Source organism: Pempheris klunzingeri, chromosome 15 (genome assembly GCF_042242105.1).
Source record: "Pempheris klunzingeri isolate RE-2024b chromosome 15, fPemKlu1.hap1, whole genome shotgun sequence".
Lineage (NCBI taxonomy): Eukaryota > Metazoa > Chordata > Actinopteri > Acropomatiformes > Pempheridae > Pempheris > Pempheris klunzingeri.
This window is the reverse complement of record NC_092026.1, coordinates 4750075-4770795: the sequence shown is the minus strand read 5'-3', so window position 1 is coordinate 4770795 and position 20721 is coordinate 4750075. Positions and strand designations below refer to the sequence as shown.

The 20721-nt window shown below is 43.3% G+C and overlaps 3 protein-coding genes across 3 annotated transcripts; 1 reads left to right on the top strand and 2 right to left on the bottom strand.

Annotated features, from left to right (window-relative positions):
* Nucleotides 1-78: 78 nt before the first annotated feature.
* On the bottom strand, nucleotides 79-8182 carry rpap2 (RNA polymerase II associated protein 2). The gene is made up of 12 exons (XM_070845270.1): nucleotides 8096-8182; nucleotides 7844-7889; nucleotides 7547-7661; nucleotides 7218-7316; nucleotides 7041-7106; nucleotides 6852-6940; nucleotides 6716-6751; nucleotides 5449-6583; nucleotides 5183-5289; nucleotides 4672-4752; nucleotides 3355-3423; nucleotides 79-340 (listed from the first exon to the last, which is right to left on the bottom strand). Exons 1-12 carry the CDS (start codon nucleotides 8145-8147, stop codon nucleotides 151-153), a joined length of 2085 nt encoding a protein of 694 aa, XP_070701371.1. The 5' UTR covers nucleotides 8148-8182; the 3' UTR covers nucleotides 79-150.
* Nucleotides 8183-8239: 57 nt separating this feature from the next.
* glmna (glomulin, FKBP associated protein a) lies at nucleotides 8240-14094 on the top strand. The gene is made up of 19 exons (XM_070845269.1): nucleotides 8240-8295; nucleotides 8687-8772; nucleotides 9125-9250; nucleotides 9344-9457; nucleotides 9602-9710; nucleotides 9814-10102; nucleotides 10192-10291; nucleotides 10420-10601; nucleotides 10721-10774; nucleotides 11052-11082; nucleotides 11441-11530; nucleotides 11646-11687; nucleotides 11838-11911; nucleotides 12006-12090; nucleotides 12201-12310; nucleotides 12912-12975; nucleotides 13134-13269; nucleotides 13556-13626; nucleotides 13729-14094. Exons 2-19 carry the CDS (start codon nucleotides 8725-8727, stop codon nucleotides 13816-13818), a joined length of 1815 nt encoding a protein of 604 aa, XP_070701370.1. The 5' UTR covers nucleotides 8240-8295; nucleotides 8687-8724; the 3' UTR covers nucleotides 13819-14094.
* Nucleotides 14095-14463: 369 nt separating this feature from the next.
* On the bottom strand, nucleotides 14464-20614 carry cdc7 (cell division cycle 7 homolog (S. cerevisiae)). Its single transcript, XM_070845372.1, has 12 exons — nucleotides 20473-20614; nucleotides 20161-20251; nucleotides 19757-19843; nucleotides 19504-19639; nucleotides 18070-18163; nucleotides 17773-17915; nucleotides 17153-17489; nucleotides 16814-16921; nucleotides 16338-16513; nucleotides 16153-16235; nucleotides 15887-16036; nucleotides 14464-15794 (listed from the first exon to the last, which is right to left on the bottom strand). Exons 2-12 carry the CDS (start codon nucleotides 20249-20251, stop codon nucleotides 15355-15357), a joined length of 1845 nt encoding a protein of 614 aa, XP_070701473.1. The 5' UTR covers nucleotides 20473-20614; the 3' UTR covers nucleotides 14464-15354.
* Nucleotides 20615-20721: the final 107 nt, after the last annotated feature.

Here is a 20721-nt window from a genome sequence, read left to right as displayed (position 1 = left end):
GAGCCTGCGGACTACAGCCTAGGTCAGTTAACAGTTACTATAAAAAGCACACAAGCTTTAGTTTTAGAAGTTGTTACCACCAGCTTTATTTGCCTAAAACAAACATAACCACACATTTATTCTATCCAGTCAGAATTCCTGAGTGTGTATTTATGATTCATTATCCATGTCCAGCTGTGTGTGTGTATGTGTGTGACACTGTGCAGGCGTTTTAAACAGCCGGACTAAATCCAGGAGGTCCTGCTCCTGTAGGCCGACCTCCTGCATCAGCGTGCTCAAATAATCCACTGACGCTGGCGTCTCCAAGGCCTCTCGCACCACCGGAGACACCTCTGACAACCTGAAAGACAAAATCACACACAGTCACACACACACTAGGATGCTAGGACTAGATGACCAGGGTGGTGTTGTTGCACACCCCTGCATCATAACAAAACAGACACCAAAATAAAAATGGACCATTAAATATGCTCATTAATGTTACGACACTTTTTATAGATACAAGGAAACACTTCAGCAGTGATTATAAAGGCTCTGGTTTACTGGATAAAAAGTCTAAAAAAAGAAAAATCAGTCCAACATTAAGATTTGAGGGGGTTCCATTTTTCACATCGCCCAGTTACATCTAAACTTCATGTAAACATCTGCCAAACTACAGTCTATACATTTGTTAATTATTTAAGATGTTATAAATCCTGACGAAGAGTAAATAATAACCTCAGATTGCCCGTGACACTTAAAAAACACCTCTCTCACACACACACACACACACACACACACACACACTCACACACACAACAGACAGCTACACGCTTGGACTCTAACCCAGTGCGTGTGCATACAGGCTAAAGTAAATCTAAGTGAGTGTAGAGTTCAATCAGTTACCAGATTATCAGGAACACTAAAAGTCTGTGACAGCAGTCGTGCAGTGAATCCCACCTTCATGCAGGTCATAATGTTCACTTTTAAACTTTCAGATTATTTCAGGTTGCAGTTTGTACAGCTGGTATATCTCATTGCATTATCATCAGAGGTGTTTCTAATATTTTGTCCATGTTAATATCAGTGAGGGTAAAACTGCACATTCTAAACTTCATACAGGAAGGATCTGTTGCAGGACTGTTGTATTAGGCTGCATTAGTTCTAGCCAGGTGTACCTAATAAACTGGTGTCTGAGGTATTGGGCCAAGCATCCCGAAGTCCAGAGCGTTCACCTCCAGCTCTAAACCCACTGTTTGCAACCCTCTAGCTGATCTCCGTCACCTCTGTAACCCCGGTCCCTCCCCCTCTACCTGTCCTGTCTACCTGTGTGGAGGTGCACTGCTGGTTAATCTCCGGTTCACCCCAGGGTCTAGTGTTGCAGGGGGGGCATCCATTATTCAGCTGGTCTGAACAATAGAGGCCAGACCAGCTCCACAGCTGCCATGCAGCAGATAGATAAGACAGCACACCAAATTATTCATGATGGAGGAATGGAAGGACGGAGAAGCTTGAAGTTAAATGGGAACTAATGAAATCATAGAGTAGCAGTGGGACATGTGACGAAGACAATAAATGCTTCCAAAGACGGATGAAATAGAAGCTAACTGTGTATTGATCATATGAAACGTGCAATAAACAAAAGGTTTTCAGTGGTTTGTCGCTTAAATCAAATCAAATCTTTTAAACATTTATCTCTCAACAGCAACTGACAACATTACAAGACAATCAGGTCAAGTGCACAGACAACAAATCTTTTTTTACCAATACACAAGCATCACTCAGCATGTGTGTTGGATAACACATAAGATCTAAAATCTATTCTATCTTCACCATTATTATTTCATATAACCCAAACTACAATATTCTCATAATTGATATTCTCTGCAGACCCTCACACCCTGCACAGAAACTCTTTAAACTGTACAGATCACTGTATGCCAAAACCAGCAGACACAGAGACAGTTTCTTCCCCCAGGCCGTCACCCTGATGAACTCCCACTAGCCTCAGAGTCTCAGGATCCACTGTAGATAGTTCCACCCCACACACACACACACACACATTTGCTACTTTTTGCACTACTTTCTTTGCACTGCAATTTGCACTACACCTACCTCCATTGTATATACCATTGTCAATAGAGTTCTATATTGTTTATATTGTCCTGTTGTTTCCTTCACTGTACATAGAGAGTCAAGTTTACCAAGTCAAATTCCTTGTTTGCCTGTTCAAACTTGGTCAGTAAAGTTGATTTGATTTGATTTGATTTGATTTTGAAACACTGCCAGTATCTGACTTTTGCAACCTAATGATTTTTTATGTGTCACAGTTTGTGGTCACACAGCTTAAAGAGTTACTGATGTGTGTCACCTACTGAACCTCGAGCTGCACAACACTTACTGTATTCTTTTGTTAAGTTCAAGAGAGCTCACAATGTAAGTTATGATATTGATGCAAACTGACCCGGGGCGTCTGGGGGAGTCGTAAATCAGAGTCAGACCGGCATCAGGTGAAGGTTTTCCCAGGCAGGCCAATTTAAAGTGCTCATTTTGCTTGGTTGTATACAGAGGAACTATTGTGTGTGTGTGTGTGTGTGTGTGTGTGTGTTTAACTTGAAAGTGTACAGGGCTGCTTGTGTGTGCTGTCTGTCGTGCATCACGGATCTGGAGAGGGGCAATCAGGTGAAGATAAGGCCATGAGGCGTCTGTGTGTACTTAAACAGGAGCAGCACGGAACTGTCCATGAACTGCCAGCAACACACACACACACACACACACACACACACACAGACAGACACACACAGACAGACAGACAGACACACACAGACAGACACACACACAGACAGACACACACACCATATGGTATGAGCTAAAAAATTACCACACCATATAGCATCTCGTCAAATGTGCAACGAAGCTCTGAGGCTGATAGTGAATCCAAAGTTTCCTTGATCTCTTCTTTGAGCGGAGAACAGAACAGTTGTGTAAAAATGTACAAAGCTGTTGTGTTGCTTTGATTTGAACAATAGTATCAACCTGTTAGTGCATCAGAAAGTTAGAGCAGAGTAATATAATATAATATAATGTTAGCTTTTAGTTCAGAATTTTTGCATCTTCAAAACTATGTTTACGACGACATTTGGCTGCTGTTTATTCCAGCTTTATTTAACATTAGCTAATCCTTCGGACGCTAAAGCTGCTGTAAAAACACACCATATTCACAGACTCACACAAGCACTGACAGGATGCATTTCCACAGAAATAATGGCCCTTAATTTCCTGGTCCTCTCACTACTCTCCTCTACAACTGCACCGGCTGCCATAGTGCATCCTTTTAACACTGAAGCAGCACATTCACACACACTGTAAACTTACAGATGGAGAAGCACAACGGCTATGAGTGTCCACTCTGGAGTTTTGTGGATGATGTTTGTGTTGGTGAACCTGCGACGTTAAAACAAAAAAAACAAAGTGAGGAACCTTTTGTAGGCAGGCGTCAAACCCCCCTGATTCTGATCATAAGTAAACTAAGAAAATAAAACGTGCACGAGGCCGGACCAGCCACCACAAAGACTGCCTGCAATAGTGCAGTGATGTATGCTCCTGTGACAGCGCTGTGTATATTCTTTTGGTTTAAGACTCTTGTCAGCTCTGACAGCAGAAAGAGAATTCCTGGAAGCCAGACTGTGGAGGTGTTACTACACAGTGATTTAATAGCACTGCGGCTGAAAACATCCTAAAAAGCCAATGGGAACACAGAGTTTGTCTATGGCAGGAAATGTTCAAAACTGGTACAAGTTTGAGAGATTTTCTTAATAAACCACGTCACTGACCACGACTAGGCAAGGAAAATATTTATCACATTATATTTATTATTTCTATTATGGAACAAATGGCACAATAAAGTGCTTCAAAGTTAGAAATTACTCATTTTGTCTAATTGGACTCCTTCACAGGACCTTGTGGGCGTGTTCAGACTGAGCTTGATTGACATGTCCCTGGAGTAAGTGGTACCTTTATCATTCTTATAAGCCTTCTTCACTTGGGACATTTCAACTTGTCACAGTTAGTGAAATCACAGGTGCACATAGTAAAATGAATGATGGCTAAATCACAGGGCAACATGTCACGACGACACGGGGAAACTTTCTGCTATATCTAGCAAGTGAGCCTTGCAAGGACAAAGTCAGAAACTACAGCGCCGACACAGATTAAAGCCATAATTAATGTTATTAATGTCACGTGTGCTTTTCCTGCTATAACGTCATAATAACTGCTGTGAAAAAGGTCTACAGATGGTCAATGGAGTTCCTGCTGTTGTCATGATTCATTCCTGCCTACAGAGGGCCCCAGAGTCCTTCACCAAACCTTCCCACTATGTTAAGGAATTTAAATAAAATCCATTTGTTTAGTTTAAAACTCTCTAATTTCTCTAATAATACCTGCATATGTGATATATGAAATAACTCTCAAGAAAGCACAACAACTCTGATGTTGGGGTGCACCATACTGATTTATAATTATTAAGCAAATGTACATCCCATCTCATAAAGATAACTGCAGACACGATGCAGCAGTGAAACAGTAAAGCCTCGTCAATGTGCTAAACTTATCAAAACCATGTGCAACTGTGGGACTCTTATGGTAGCAGACTTGCAGAGATGAGTGTCTATTTGTGTGTGCTGCACTGACCTGAATGTCCTGACCAGGTTGTTCAGGTCAGTGGAGACGTCACTCATGGTGAGACACAGAGGGCCGACGATGTTTCTGAGACTGCGCGGCACAGAGACAAACAGATGAAGGAGAAATGAGACAGATGCGACAGAAACATTGTAATTTTGACTGTCACTTAATTTGTGTTATTAATGGGAACCAGAGTAACAACACCGTGCATGTGAATCTAAGTTTATAATGTTTACAAAGCCAGTACACAGCATGCCTCAGAGGGAGAAGAAGGACACTGCCAAGACCCAGCAGCTTTAAAACTTTACCCACATGTTAATGAACACATAAGTACGTAATAAACTGTGACCACTGTTTCTGGATCAGCAAAGCAACAAATGTGACACAAGTTCACAGCTGAAAAAGTACAGAAATAAACTGATGTTTGTTTGTTTTTGGTTAGACGTGCACACAAGTGACCACAAAATGAAACACACTAAAACATATGAAGAGAGACACAAACACAAGAGCGCACACACACCAGCTGGTGAGCTTCTCCACTGTGATTCGTTTCTGGATGACGTGCTGAGCCTGAGAGTCGACGAGCGGCAGAACTGGGTCCTTCATGCTCCGGTCCTGGACTGTCACCTGGTGGGCGGATGAACAAGGTGTGTGAGTGTGAGTGTTCACATTTTTTTGTTTTATTATATCATTTTATATAGTATGACATATGTTTAGATATCTTTACATAGTGTCTGCATTTGGACAAAAAGTCCCTTCATTCACAACCCTCCTCTCTTTTCTCACCCTGTTTCCATGCGGCTCCTCCGCCTCCTGTGGCAGAACCCAGCTCCCCTTATAAAACTCCCTGACTTTTAACTCTTGCTGGTAGGTCTCCTGCCGCAGCTTCCCGTAGTCTGGAGCCGCAGCAGACGGTCTCTTCTGCACCCCAGCATCAACTCCTTTCTCATCCTCATCCGTCACCTCGTCCTCAAGGTCGTCTTCATCCAGCTCCTCCACGCCCTCGTCTTCGTCTTTTTCCTCTTTGTCATCAGCAGAAGGCGAGGCCCCTGGAAGGTCAGTGCCATACAGGAACTTCAGGGTCTCCTCAGTGCTCCAGTCCTTTAACATTCCCCTGAGGCACTTGAGGAGCGTTAGCCGGATGGAATCAGGTTTGGCTGCAGCGGGATGGGTCTTGAGTAGATCCCGTAGCCCTGCCGCCCCTCTTTTGCTCATACCCACCTGGGTGATGTTGAGGCCTGGCTGCACGGACGATACCGTGTCGTGGCTGTCCTGATTTGTGTTGATCAGAGCTGAAGAAGAAAGGGGTTGTTTGCTTTCTGTTGAAGGGTTTAAGTCTCTACATGGTGGAGAGGTGAGTAGATTTGTGTGTTCTGCTTGTGTGGCTGCTGCCAGAGGAGCAGTGCGAATGTCTGTCTCTGATAAACTGCACAAGTTCAGCTTAGATGTGGCCTCTTCCACACTGGGCAAGCCTTCCTCACCTGGCACCTGCTCTCCATTTGGTTTGTCTGTGTTTAATGAGTGCGGCTGTTTGGGGTTTTCAGCGACAGTTACAGCTTCTGTTTTACTTTCTATCATTTTCCCCTCCCTCTCTGTGTCTTGACCCTCAATCTCCTCTTCGTCTCCCTCTCTCCTTTGTTGCTTTCGCTTATTCTTTTCTGCTCGACCGCCTTTCGTGTCTTCATCTGTGCGTTTAGGCAGGTCGCCCCAGTGCACCCTGGGTCCCTGCCGCTGGGAAACCACACTGGAGACGAAGTCCTGCTCCTGTTCAACGTCGCTGCCTTCACTGTGGCTGAGATCGGCTGCAGCACGACGCTGCTGAGAGCTGAGAGGGTCCTCGGTTTGAGCAGCCAGCGGGTTCTCGATGTCCTCCTCCTGGAGATGCCTCTGCACCAGCATCACCTCCTCGCCAGAACTCCCACTGGACCAACATGGGTTAAATTTAATTAGTATATCTATTATAAAACCTATATTACGTTTAGAACATCAAACATTTAAAAATTGCAAGATGTATCCATTAGTTGGCTAGAATATTGTCTTAGCAAGCACATACCCATCTCCTTTCTTCATCAGTTTAATTTCTGGCAGACTGTCAGCAAGAAAGACAGAAACTGGCTTAATATGCAGACAGTTGTAATATTCAGTGATCAGTCCTTGGTTGTGATTCAGAATGGGAACAGCACACATACCTCTCATGCTGCCTGAGCCAAAGAGGCGTATTCGATATTTGTAGCTCAAACTCTTTGGAGGCTTTGTAGCAGAAGTTACTACAAAATCTCTAATCAGGGGAGAGAGATGCAAAAGGTATCTACACTTTGACTGTTTCTTCAAAAATAAATGGGCTGACAGATATAATGTCCATATGTAGCAGCACTTACTTTGCGCTCTGTGATGTCGTAAACCTTATTGGTCTTAGTGGAGATTTTATACTGTTGAGTTGGGATCTGCAAAATAAACAGTAGCACTTGAGAAAACAGATTAGAAGCGTAAAATATGAGACACAAGCTCAGTTATTACTCACACAGGACTGTAAAGACTGACATAAAGTGTCTTACCTTGCCCAGTTTATTTGAACATATGGGATAACCACACACTTTAGCGATGAATCTCTCCTCTATAGCGTCTTTGTAGTTAGCGGAAGTGATGAACCTTGCCTGTGAAGAGATGAACGTGTCAAACCTGAACCTCAACAGTGAAAAGATTCTCAACGGATTTAACAACACGTTAATTCACTCCAATTCTCTGTGAATCAGAAACCAATCCACGGTCAATCTCTAAGCTTGTGTCATGTATAGCAGATGTCTCCCTTCTGTTAGAGATTTTAGAGGGTGAGCGGTGAGGTGGAGCTTCTGCTTCTGCAAAAGTGAACTCAGATGATACGTACACAGTCAGCCAGGAAGTCTTCAGCCACTCTGTCCTCCAGCAGTCTCTCCACCACCTTCAGGGCTCTCCTCTCCAGCTCCAACTTCTCCCTTAACTTCTCCTTCACCACCTCTCTCCTGACACAAGATACAGTAGAAGTGTTCTTACTTGTTGACATGTATTTCTACAGTTATCTCTGGAGTACAGATTAAAGTAGAGCAAGAGAGATATTCTACGACCAAACTACAATCTTTGTTTAGTGTTAAGTGCATGAGCTCGACATTAGTAATGATACAAGTGATAAAGAGGCCTTGCACACCTTCTTGCTTCTTCTTCAGCGGTCAGTGCGTTGACATGTTTCCCACCTGCCACACAAATAACAACATGATTAAACTGCAGTAGGACTGTTAAATGTTTCCTCCTCAAGTTAAACCACTAACCAGTCAAGGAGCAGCAACACAAAGCAGCTGTGTTTGACACAGAAACATGTTTAAACTCCTCTCTGACATCTGTTAGGCTGCTCGGAAAACCTGATACCGACATGGAGAATAACTTATTAATGTAAACTAACCTTTTTTGGAGGTTTTGGACCCTCCGTTCCTCCTCCTCCGCTCAGTCTCCATCACGCATCTGTTTCTATTTCCTGTGTTTTCAACTTTGACCTGTGACGTAGTTCACTCTACGGCGAGCCCGAACGGACAAACTTGCTGTTAGCATCGCTGTTAGCGTGGTAGCTTCCACCGGGCGGTGTGGGACATGTAGTTAACTAAGGTGGGTTCCTACTGCACTGTTACCTGGTTATCATATTTAGAGTTGGCACCAGTGTTGGTGACTGTGTTTGAACAGCCAGCACAACACAGGAAAACGAGTACTTTCATCCTAAATGCTAAGCTAATTCAGAAATACAGACTAGCATTCATTCTGCTCTCCTGTGTTTAGAGCTGCAGGCTGTCAAGTTTTTACTGCTCACTCTTTTTTAGGGCTAATCTGACCTTAAACTCAACACAACCCAGGTGTCCTTACATATAAATGATCGTTAACTCATGCACGGCTGCTCAACTGGACAATTCACTCTATACTTAGCGAGAAATAATTTTTTATCAATTATTATCAATAGTATGTTGTGCGTTATTTTGATATGAAGTGTTCTTTTGTTTTGGAGGTTTGGTTCCTGTGTGAAGACAATATCCGCCCCTGAAGATGGCAGGGATGGCTCTGGAGCAGCTCAGTGAAGTGGTCCAGAGATGTGTGAGTCCTTCAGGGGTCTGGAGGGGGTTCAACAGACCACACACACACACACACACACACACACCCCTTTTACATGCATCCACACCTTCCACAGTTCACCGTCATGTCTGGGGTCTCTGCAGACATGTCATTTAGTGCAAAGATTTCATTTGTTGGATGCAAGTAATCTGGATGTATTTGTGGAACAAACCTGTTTGTTAGATTTATGCAGCTCTGTTTGATGCCCTCAGTTTAGAAATAAAACATTTCAGTCACAAGTGAAAGGCCACTATGTTTGCTACTGTCTACGCTGCAATAATCTACTGCAATAAAATGTCTATGTCTCTCTTTTAATCCCTTTATTCACTCACAGCAAGCCCTCCCCGATGACAGCTACGCCACTGAGGACCACGACGTCTTCACAGTTGCTGGGCGGACGTGCATCGAGGAGGGAAACTGTGCCCAGGTCCTCAGTATTGTCCTGGATGAAAAGAATCAGGTACGTGGCTCAAAGCTGTCCATTGTTTCGTCGTGTTTGTGAACACGTTGCACATTAAAATGCATAACACTCCCTCTCTCCCTTTGTCGGTAGGACATAGTAAGATGTATGGGCTGGAATCTGCTGCCCCCCCTTATTCAGGTTCTGCTGAAGAAAGAGGATAAGAACCTGTCTCAGTGCCTGGCTGTTTTCAACCACCTGCTACAGGTCTGACTCCCAGTGGTCATTATAGGGTTGGACATAAGATTAAAAACATTAATTATGATTTAATATGACCCACTGACAAAAATCCAGCAGTGTGTAGGTGCATAACGTCTTGAGTGTCTTTTAAGGGTGGTTGTGGTTTTCCAGACCTGCAGACCCAAAGAGCTGCTGATTGGCTTGCTGGAGCAGCTGGAGCACGATGACCCTGATACTATAGCAGAGAGCCTCCATCTGCTGTTGAACCCTCTACAGAAAGGTAGAAGACATTTTTTTAAACATACAAACCAATAAACTTATCACCACATCAACTCAGATAGAGCCATTCCCATCGTTCCACCTCCTCTTTGTCTTCCTCTCAGTGCTGCTGTGCCTGGGCAGCCGCAAGGCGTCATCGTTGGGCATGACCCTGTCGTCTGTGCTGGACCAGGTGGCCAAACTGCCTCTACCTCACACCAAGGAGCAAGAGGAGGACGACGTCTTCTCGCTTTGTCGGTGCTGCACCCACCTGACAGACTTTGTCAGACCTTTTGTCCACGAGGCTGAGCAAAACGTCCTGAACAGTAAGGCACAAAATGAGAGCGCAAACAAGACGGCGGGTGAACGGAACAGTGGCAAAGAAGACGAGCTGCGGACAGAACTGCTAAAGTTGTGAGTGAGAAATTTGAAATGTACGTGTGCAATATCTGTATATCTGTAAGAAGCCCAATTCTGATGCCACGTGTTTTTCTGCTCTGCAGCTGTATGAAGACTCTGAGTCACCCTCTGCTGGAGGTACAACTCAAGGATCCCGACACTCTGGCTGTGTCTCCCCTCAGGAATTTTGCCACCGAGATTTTGGTACAGCAGACCCCTTCACCAGATGTTTTAACAGTGCCTCATTTTCACGTAGTCAACACAAAATCAGTAGATGCTGGACTCACAGATGTTACGCAAATGGTGAGTCTGTTCCTGTGTGTTTTGTACAGAACATCCTCAGTGCTGTCGGAGAGTCCCTCCCCAGTCTTGTGTACCAGCCTCTGTTGAAGAGAAAGCAGGTTCCAGGCTTTCTGGAGGAGGAGGTGCGTTATCCTAAAGAGTCTTTGGCCAGCCTGGCTCACCTGGTGTTTGTCCATCACCTGGCTGCAGACACATTCCCCACTGTTTTCAGGTAACATCTACTATCATAGTTTGTAGAATGAATTCCAGACAATACTGATGATGATTCAGCCCTTATTAAAATAACATTTTTAAGGCAGTGCTGCACCTCCTGACTTTCTGTGTTTACAGCGCCGTGTTCTGTCTGCGGTGTAATATGGAGCACATCAGCCTCCTCTTGTCCAGGTGAATACATGATGCAGTCTTATCATCTCTGCTCGGTGCTGCTGCTCCTTCTTGATCTCATTTGGCTTTAATGACACAACACATAAAACAATTTCATTTGGGTTTTTAAGCAGCTGCTCACTTCTGAACATGCATAGTAAATGTGATGTATTTTGGATAAAACTCAAGTTGTTAAATGGGGAAAAAAAGAGCATTTTTACATGAGATATTGTGATATTGTGATATTGAGTTGGACCCCTCATAACTTATATTTTAAATTTTTATATTTTATTGACAGAACGGAGGAGTCCAGGATTCAGAAAGGACTGGTGAGTCAAACTAAAACACCTAATTCAAGAGTTCAAGGCTTTTTCTATTTTTGCAACATTGATATTGTAGTAACCAAATATTTCTCAGACGATAGAGTGACAGAGGAGAACATTTCTGGTGACCTACAAGACTATTCCAGCTGTTATGAGGAACTGTCTAGTGAGATAATTTATTATTTAATAGTTTATTTTGGGTCTTTTATAGTCTTTTTTGCAAAACTGTCCTTTGAAAAACCTGTCAGTGATGACATACAGCAGGTCATAAACGTGTTTTTTCGATCTTTGCCTTGACTGAGGGTCCTCGAAACAAGTTAAATGTCACGTTTGCTCTGACGTATGTGTGTTTACTGTCACGCAGGAGCTGTATGAGAAGAGTCTGGTACGGGTGGAGGATGGCAGCCTGCCTGCAGATCTGCTGGAGATCAAAACCTTCCTGACAGTCCCTCAGGTGAACACAGTGATTCATACAAACCTTGTTTTTTTTCTCTCCGCTCTCAGCCCCCCAGTGTGATGCTCTGCTTTGATCTCACGCTTAGCTATTGATTCCACTGTTTGTTTTTCAGAACTTGGTGAAGGTCATGACGATATGTCCAAGGCAAGATCTGGTAAGTCTTGGCATCAGCACATAATTTAGCAATTTCTGTGCAAAGTGTAACGTGCTGTGAATGTATTTAGGCGTTGATGTAACTTAAATCTGCTTTTGCCTTTATTTGTAGCCTTGAAATGAATCCACATATTTCTGTATTTGTCCACAGAGAACCAGAGGTCTGAAGGTGTTCCAGCTGAGTATTGATAAGTTTGACACCGAAGCCAAGTACAAATTTTTCCAGTAAGCTCCACCTTTCCTGCTTGAAAGCCCTCAAAGATGTCTCCTCCTGCTCCACCCTCCAGTGTGATGACTTTTACCGGCCGTCTTGTTTCAGGTACATGCTGAACATCAGTAACCACTCGGGAGTCGAAGGCTACGTCATCAAAAACATCAAGAATCAGATCAACATTGCCCTGCAGGTGAGGCGACATTTTAAATTTCACGGTTGCTCACAGTTTTTTCTTTAACTAAGAGTGTCTGTGCAGAGTGCAGGCGGTGAACGTTTGTCTTCATGTCTTTCCGTCCTCAGCCAGGAAAGAGTAACAGCTGGTTTGAGGGAGTCCACCTGCTGCCTCTGCTGCGTAAAGTTCTCAGTCTGCCAGACGGCCCAGAGACCGACCTGCTGCAGTACCTGGACAGGTCAGCACACGCACAACAGCCTATCCATACAGACCCCTTATCTCACTCAGGGGGGGGGCAGGACTGGAACCTATCCCAGCATGCAAAGGGGGAGAAGCAGAGCACGCAAACAAGCTGCCAGTCTCACAGAGTACTAACACACCATCCTGTCACAGCCACAGTGAGCTTCTCTCTCCTTACAGCATGATGTGAAGATAATGTGCAATGATTAAAGTAGGTTTAACGACCTGGATACAGCTAAAATGTTAACAAAATGCTCCTGAAATAAACCTCATAGGATTCAAAAATGTCTCAATTAGGATTAAAACAATTTCTCCCTTTAAATAGATAATTGATTTCGATTGATTTTTAAATTAAAAACAGTAAACATTAATCCAAAGTAGTTTTATCACACAAAGCCATATAACTGAGGAGTAGGCAGATTTAAGATGCCTTCTTAAAGTCTGTCTGTGTCTGACTAATTGATCCCAACAAAAGGTCCGCTTTTGACCATATTACACTATCTGAATTTAAAAAAATCAGAGTAAGTGGACCTGGAGTGGGGTCTGTTCTGTCAAAGTACTGTTTCCAAGGCGTGTGGTTTTTGTGTTGTCTTAAACAGAATCATGGAGTCTCTGAACCTGCTGCGTTACCTCGTCATCAGAGACAAAGTGACGGAGAACCAGGTGAGTAAACATCAGGACACCCTTCTAAAGGCCCAAATCAGTAACAGTGATAGTTTGAGTTACCCAACCACCCAACCACCCAACCACAGTTTCTGATGTCCGGAGTGCATCAGCGGCAGCTTCATTTTAGCTACAGTCACCATGTTTTGATCCTGCAGACGGGGATCTGGACGGAGCTGTATAAAATAGAGGACACGTTCCTGAAGCCGCTACGTGTTGGCGTGAACATGTCGAGAGCTCACTACGAGAGGGAGCTCCACAACACCATGGAGACCAAGAAGAGCAAGGCCAAAGGTCAGACCAACGCAGCTATGTCTAACTCAGCTCCACCTTCTTCGTTAACTAGAAAACATACAGAGAATAACAGTGTTACTACGGCAGCCTGTGAAGTCCATTAAAGTATTTTAAAGAAAGTTAATTTCCAGATGTGGAATTGTCTGCGCCATGTATGTTGTAAATCTGGTTTCATTTTCACATACCTTTGGAACTGTTTGTGATGAATATAATGAATTAACCTTCAGATAGACTCGTTTTACAGGCACAACAGTGTTCTGACGGCATGAATGTGTGTTTTCCACAGAGGAGTCGGTGCTCTCTGTGTCTGCAGGCGGCGAGAAGCTGCCAAACATGACATCAGAGTCACAGATTCAGGTCAGCGACTGCTTCATATTCATACGACAATCAAATAGCACTTGATTGTGTGTGTGTATTTGTAAAGCGCTGACCTGCCTGAATTTCAATGTGTCCTTCCAGGCTCTGCACTCAGCCCTGCACACGTTTGACATGATCGAGAGCGTGTTGGTGCGGATAGAAGAACTCACAGAGGTGAAGGAGAGTCTTTAGAGTTCTGCTGCCGGAGATCGTCGTCGTCTCAGGGCCAAGCAAACAAAACAAGCCTTCAACTGTTCTGTTGATGTATTTTGTTTAGAATAATGAGCAGCATCAGGTACATTATGTCAAAGTTAACTAATCATGCGCTGTCAGTGGTTTTTTGTCATATTTCAAGTAGTTTTCAGCAGGTCTGCTGGTTATTTAGAATTAAGTGTCTGCAAAAGCATCCAAATAATGGCTGGGAAGTTTGTATCGCTTCAGTAATCAATAAATCTTTTGTACACACGGGTTAAGTATAGTGCTGAACTGATTATTCTAACGGGTGTGACAATTTCTATGGTTAAAAAAAACCAATTAAGTTGTGGTTTGGTGAATTCTGGAGTAATTAGACTCAAGTTTAAAATTAATTGAATTGATGAAGCAAGCAGCAACAACTACAAAGGTTTTAGTAAAAAGAGTAAAAGTCTCATTAAGTGTAATTGATGATTAATTATAATGCTCAGTATATGTAAGACTTTACATACTGTATGTGGCCACCATGTTGATATTTCCCTTTATTAGAAAATCCAAGATAAATTGAGACAGACTGCACATATTTCAGTTATAAATTAAAGACAGCTCAAACAGACAAATTACAGCGACATTCATTCTCACATTCAGAAAATACACACGAAATACACATGCACCTTCAAATTAAAAGCTCTTTCATACATTAGGAATATTAACATGAATAGGGAACATGGCGTCATGGCAGCAGTGTCAACAGACTAAGAATATTCTGCTAAAACTATACCAAGAAATGTCAAACACAGGCTGCTTTTATAAGAAAGGCCAAACTTGACTTGCAGTAATAACAAGAGTTAAGTTTCATATTTTTTTCTTTTGGAAGTAAATGGTACAGAAGATAAAACTAAAGGTGTATATTGACAATAAATAAAAGCAATACAATCATACAGCGTACAGCTGTGCCTAGCTGATTCTTCAGATCAGGTACCTTCAGGGTCGAGTATTCATTTCAGTCATCTTGTAGTTGGTTTGTATTAAATAGCTGGAAAGTTGTCCAACCACTGACAACAGCCAATAGTCAGCCCATGTGATGCCTTAAGTTGATAATGTTCCCGTCTTTGTTAAAGCTAACAGTGCACATCTAGAGCTCTTTAAACTCTCAAAGTACTTTGTTCCATAGCTGCCATGAAAATAACTCAATTTAACTCTTAACTGCAGGCCTGTGATCAGAAAGTCAAACCTGCCTTTCATGGACTTTAATATTAAAATCTATGAAGCATTTAACAGGTTGATGGCACAGATCTACAGTATCAGATCTCTATTCCAATATTCAGGTCATTTCTCAACACACGGGTGTAAACTTCTCTCCACCTTGCTTAGAAGACCCTGAGTACAATTCCAGTTATTATGGTAAATATGAAGTGTAAAACCCTTTTCGTCTTGGCAGCATCCGGTTTATTAAATCTGAAGTGAAGCCTAGGAAGGCGGCTGCTCTGCCGTCATGTTGGCCTGCAGCTCCTGGTCTGCTGACAGCTGGCGGCTTCACAGGTCTTTGAACAGAGGATGCTGCAGGGCCTGAGCAGCTGTGATCCTGGTGTTTGGGTTCAGGTCCAGCAGCCGGTCCAGCAGGTCATAGGCCTCATCAGGAACTCTGTCCCAGCCCCGCTCGTCTTCCTCCACCTTGCAGTCTGTCTCTGACCTCTGCTTAGCGAGGCGAGTGGTGTCTGTTCTCCCTGAATGCTCCTGGTGGTTTGGGAGAGATCCACCTGCTCCATCTTTGAGTTGCTTCGACGTTCCTCTAGTGGGACGGTGTGTGGGCGTGTCATCTTGGATCTTGTGACGACGGGAGCCATTGGAGTCTTTGTTGGCTTCGGGAAGAGGCGTGACCTCGTCATCTGGTGACGGCCTCCGACCTCTCAGCGTCTCACACAGCGTCCTGAGGTCCTGCCGAGGCAGCTCCCGACTGGTCACCACCCCCTTGCCTGTGTGAAAAAACAGGTTCAGTGATAAACTGTGCTGATTAATCACAAAACAGAGGCAGAAGGTTTGTGCAGTAAAAAATATTAATACAGACCGAATGACTTGGCAGCCTGGATGGTCTCTCTGGAGCCTCGGATGGTCATGATCTGAGTGAGGGCGATCAGGTCATCGCTGGCTTTGAAGAACGGGTAACGGCCACTGAGCAGAGAGAGCAGGATCACACCGGCTGACCACACATCTATGGCTGCAGTACATGAAGATAAGACAGGGGAGGGTGCGACATGAGCAACAATGAGAGAGGGTGTGTAGCTGTTATTTTATTGTGTGGTCATCAGTGATGTCATGACTTGAGACACTAACCTGTTCCCTGGTTGGGACACTTCGTGAGGACCTCTGGTGCTCTGAAGCCCGGGGTTCCAGCTCTGGGAGCCACCTGCTGCTTCCTTTACAAACACATGACGCAGGAGTTTAAAAACTATAAAGAATTATTTCACATATTGTGGATAAAAGTGGCATTTAATTTATTGCTCTTTTTCCCCCGTTACCTGGACATGCAGATGTTGCAGACACGGTCAGTCAGGTAGCAGTTACAGGTGGCGCCCTGCTGTACGACCCTCTGAGGTTTCTGACTGCTGCTCTGGCTCCTGACAGGCAGCGGGCCCCGGCTGACTGACAGGTACCTTCGGCTGGCTGGGTCCTCTGTTTTTCCAGGCTTTACCAGCTGAATAAAAGATTGTATGAATAACGAATGCAATGACTACACTGAGAAATAAACAGCCAAAATACCCTTTAAAAGTCCCAATTTAGATGAAATGGTTTGAACATATTCTGTCTCTGCAGTAACACAGGTCACACCATCACTTTTTGAAAACAAAACATGCTTTAAGACATCAATAATATGGTAAAATATAAAACATATAGATAAATAACCTTTAAACTTCAGTAATAACTGTCATCTCTTGCCATTCCTCAGTGTTATACCTGATGTTAAAAAGAACAAGAGTGAGAGCACCGTGCTTACCTCTGTCTTAATGGCAGCTTGTTTGGCGGAGGATGGAGCTGGAGTGCAGCTGTTCAGGTTCCTCTCTCCAAACACAGGCCGGGGCACTTTGCATAGTCCCGTCAAATCCTACAGAAAGCAAACATGGGCAGCAGAATTTAGCTAAAAGCAGAAGACACCCAGATAAACATATACATATATAAAATACTTCAATGTATCCACACAGGAAAGTGTTAACCGATCTCCAGGCTTGTGATACACAATAAACCGTAACTACAATAATATACTGTTCAGCTTTCACAGATAAACAAACAGCCCAGAGATACCAGTGAAGGTGAAGTATTGACTGAGTGCAGACACCTTGGTGTGCTTTGTGCGAGAGGTGGAGGTGGTGACGGTGGTGGTGCCAGAACGTGATTTTTTAAGCGGTGCTTTCCGACAGGCTGAGGAAGATGTGGTGGAGGAAGAGGAGGAGGAAGGTGGCAAAGCCGTGGACTGCTGTGGAGGCAGGGGTAGTGAGGTGGAAGCTGTGGTGGTTTTGGTAGGGAGTCTCAGAGCTGCTTTGCTCCGCTGTGTGGTGTCCTGTTTCCCCGTGGACCCTCCACCTTTTTGCGAAGGCCTCTGCCTCACCACCTTCAGCAGCTCAATCTGGGTGTCTGCTGTGCCCTGAGCCAGGCCGAAGTCCACCAGTGCATACCTACACACACACACACAACACACACACGTTAGGGAAATTACTGAATAAATACTTCATGTGTTACAGTGTTTGTGTTATATAAATACTTTTCAGCAGCAAACCTGCTACTTACTACTGGTTAACTATCTAAATAATTAACCCTAACCCCTCTTATTATAGGCTATTACATTGGATAGGCGATAACACTAGGTATAGACAGACAGACAGACAGACAGACAGACAGACAGACTGACAGACAGGCAGGCAGACAGGCAGAGCACAACACTAAACAACAAACACTCACATTTTGCTGCTCCTGTTGTAGAGGAAATTATTTGGTTTGATGTCCCGGTGAATGATACCAAACTGGTGGACGTGTCTCAGGGCCTTCAACAGGTGATAGATGTACGCACGGACCTCTTCGAAGCTCAATGAGCCAATGATGTCCTGATAAGTACATTTTGATAGAAACGAGATGTTACAAGCTACTAAATTATGTACGCGTTGGGGATTATATTACAGATTGTGCCCATGAAAAATCAGTATGTAGTGGAAAAGCAGTAGCTACATCATTGACCACGTATGATACATGTTTACATACCACAATAGCTTGATGCTCCATATAGGGCATGACAATCACCACGTGGTCCTCCTTCCTGAAGCAGTAAGATACCCCCATCACGTTCTCTTTGCCTCTGCAAAGTGGGGAAAAAAAGACACAGTGAGACAACAGAACTCAAGGCAACGTGTGTGATTTCTCTGCAATGAAGTCAGTCTTGGCTGGTTGCTTCAAAGAATCATGACAGAAACACTGATTAACCATAAATGCACACTCATATATTCAAGTCATGCCAAACCCGTCAACAGTGTATTGAGGTGCGTAGGTTCAGCTGAATCCTACAACGTTATACAAATGAGGAACCCACACACCAATTTGCTACGGCATAAAAATAACCTTAGAAGGAAAAAGATTAAACAGTTATGTTAAAAAAAAAGAGTTCCTTCATTCACTATTTTAGAATTTGTGATCAAACAACTCTTACATATACTGTGTCACGTCTCTAGCAAATAGAAAAATCTTTAACCAGGGTTTGTACAGTGTTTTAAGGGTAAAATTCAAGCATTTTTCAAGATACCTAAACTAAGGATTTGCAGACCCTCACAGCCTTTATCATCACACCTTCATTGTTTCTACAAATGCAACTGTGAAAAATAAAGTTTACAGAATTCCTTTACATCCAAAGTAATCAATGTATAGTATCACTTTCTTAATTATTAAATTTGATTGTATGTTTTAATCATGATTATTTAGTGATTGAATGCAGGTACAATAATAAACTTAAATGTGCAGTAAGCACAAGTCAGAGGTCAGAGGACACACACACACATTCTGAGAGCAGATGGTCGCCCTCATGCCGGCAGGTGTACACCAGACGCCGAGCAGAATGGACAAAAAAAACATACCCCCTTTTTATTTTGGCACTTAAAGTCGGCTCCAGTCTACTGTGAGATGCCAGAGAACAAGCAAATATAACGACAGGCTTGTTTCATTTCAAACATTTACAGATTTTTGATTTGCTTTCGAATTTATGGAGACAAAGCACCAGATTATGCTGAAAATCAAGCATTTTTCATTCATAAAAATTCCTAACTTTGAAACTTAATGGCTATAAAATGTTTTCCAAACTTTAAGGGCTTCGTAAAAACCCTGTTTAACTCCATATGCACACATAGTAGCTGTGTGTAGCTTTAAAACAGCCACATAACACAAACAAGGGTTTAGATGATCTGCAGAAAACCTGCAAAACTACAGGAAAACTGCATAATACACTCCTGTGATAGTTCTTTTGAACAAATTGTCAAAGCCTAATGAGAATGGTGTGTTTTGTACATGCTATGTGTGTATGCATTTAAGATTTTTAATTTAAAAGAATTTGAATTAGCTGTTCAGTTCTTAAAACGGCCGTCGGACAGTCTGGGGTCACAGTGAAATCCTCTATATGGTTTTATAAACACTGATCAGTGTTGGACTCACCCAGCTACAGTGAGACACTGAAGCTCAGCAGCTATGCGTGCAGGATGGCTGGTTGGGATGAGGTGCTTCAGGGCAAACGTCTCTCTCGTCCCGTCCCGCATCTGAGCCTCCCCCTGATACACCGAGCTGAACGTACCTGACGCACAGACACACGTGTCATGAACAAAACGACTCTTCTGCTCCAATAAATCCAATGGCATGAACAACAAGCTAATGTATTAATTTTAAACTCCAAAGGGGTACACGCATGTACCTTCTCCAATTTTGTCAATGATGCGGAAAACCTTGGCCAGCTGAGGAACGGCTTTGTAGAGAAACTCAATGTCTAACTCCACATCCCCTGAAAAACCAGAAAAATATACTGTCATTGATGCACAACAAGCTTTTTAAAATCCAATAGCATATCTTCTCACTCAGAGCAGCAAAAAGCAATAAGTGTTACAGGTTTTAGTGCAAAGAAAGGTGCCTGTTACAGGCTTTCACTTAAAGACTATATTTGTACAAGGTGACATACATCTAAATCCATACTTTGAAAAACATTAACAGTAAATATTATATAAGGAACTTAAAATATTGCTTCTTCAAACTTTAATCACCCATTAACCATAATTATAAGCTAGTAAACTGATGCATCATATCATAAACCGTCCAACTCACTTGGGACCTTGCTTCTCCTGGGACCTCTGTCACCTTTAACAGGACCTCCGTCTGTGTTGATGCCTTCAGGGCAGGCAGGAGACATCTCCATCTAAAAGACATGAACATTCATTCATTATAAACACTAACATACAGTCATATTAGCTTTGAGGAAGCCATGTTAAGTTGGACAGAACATAGAGAGACGTATTCACTTGACAAAGCGATTGGTTATTGGGAAACTATCTGGTTAAAGTGCCGGATGGACAACTCACCTAGCATGCTAGTGTTAGCTACAGCCTGTCGGTTGATGCAAAACAAAATGAAACTCACCGCTTTAGTTCGTCTTAAAGTGCAGATGTTTCCTCAAAAAGACATTTCACAATCCCACCATAGAGTCACGGGCTGACGCTCCACAGACGAAGTCTCAAACAGGTCAATTTCACTCAGTTTGCTGCTGAATTAAATGTTTCGTTCAGACTATCAGGCTGAAGTTTTTCCGCCAACAACAAACTCCGCGCTAAAAGTGACGTCACGCACATCTCGCGTTACGTCGACAAATCACGCGATATCAGGATCCTC

Excerpts from the sequence above, each read along its gene's own strand:
- rpap2 (XM_070845270.1), bottom strand. The coding sequence starts at position 8,147 with ATGGAGACTGAGCGGAGGAGGAGGAACGGAGGGTCCAAAACCTCCAAA. Across the intron at positions 4,753-5,182 it reads GTGGAGAAGCTCACCAGCTG|TCTCAGAAACATCGTCGGCC; the intron begins GTGTGTGTGCGC and ends TGTGCCGCGCAG. Across the intron at positions 3,424-4,671 it reads AACCTGGTCAGGACATTCAG|GTTCACCAACACAAACATCA; the intron begins GTCAGTGCAGCA and ends TTAACGTCGCAG.
- glmna (XM_070845269.1), top strand. The coding sequence starts at position 8,725 with ATGGCAGGGATGGCTCTGGAGCAGCTCAGTGAAGTGGTCCAGAGATGT. Across the intron at positions 8,773-9,124 it reads GTGAAGTGGTCCAGAGATGT|CAAGCCCTCCCCGATGACAG; the intron begins GTGAGTCCTTCA and ends ATTCACTCACAG. Across the intron at positions 10,775-11,051 it reads ATCAGCCTCCTCTTGTCCAG|AACGGAGGAGTCCAGGATTC; the intron begins GTGAATACATGA and ends TTTTATTGACAG.
- cdc7 (XM_070845372.1), bottom strand. The coding sequence starts at position 20,251 with ATGGAGATGTCTCCTGCCTGCCCTGAAGGCATCAACACAGACGGAGGT. Across the intron at positions 16,236-16,337 it reads TGCAACATCTGCATGTCCAG|GAAGCAGCAGGTGGCTCCCA; the intron begins GTAACGGGGGAA and ends GTGTTTGTAAAG. Across the intron at positions 15,795-15,886 it reads CCAGGCTGCCAAGTCATTCG|GCAAGGGGGTGGTGACCAGT; the intron begins GTCTGTATTAAT and ends TTTTTCACACAG.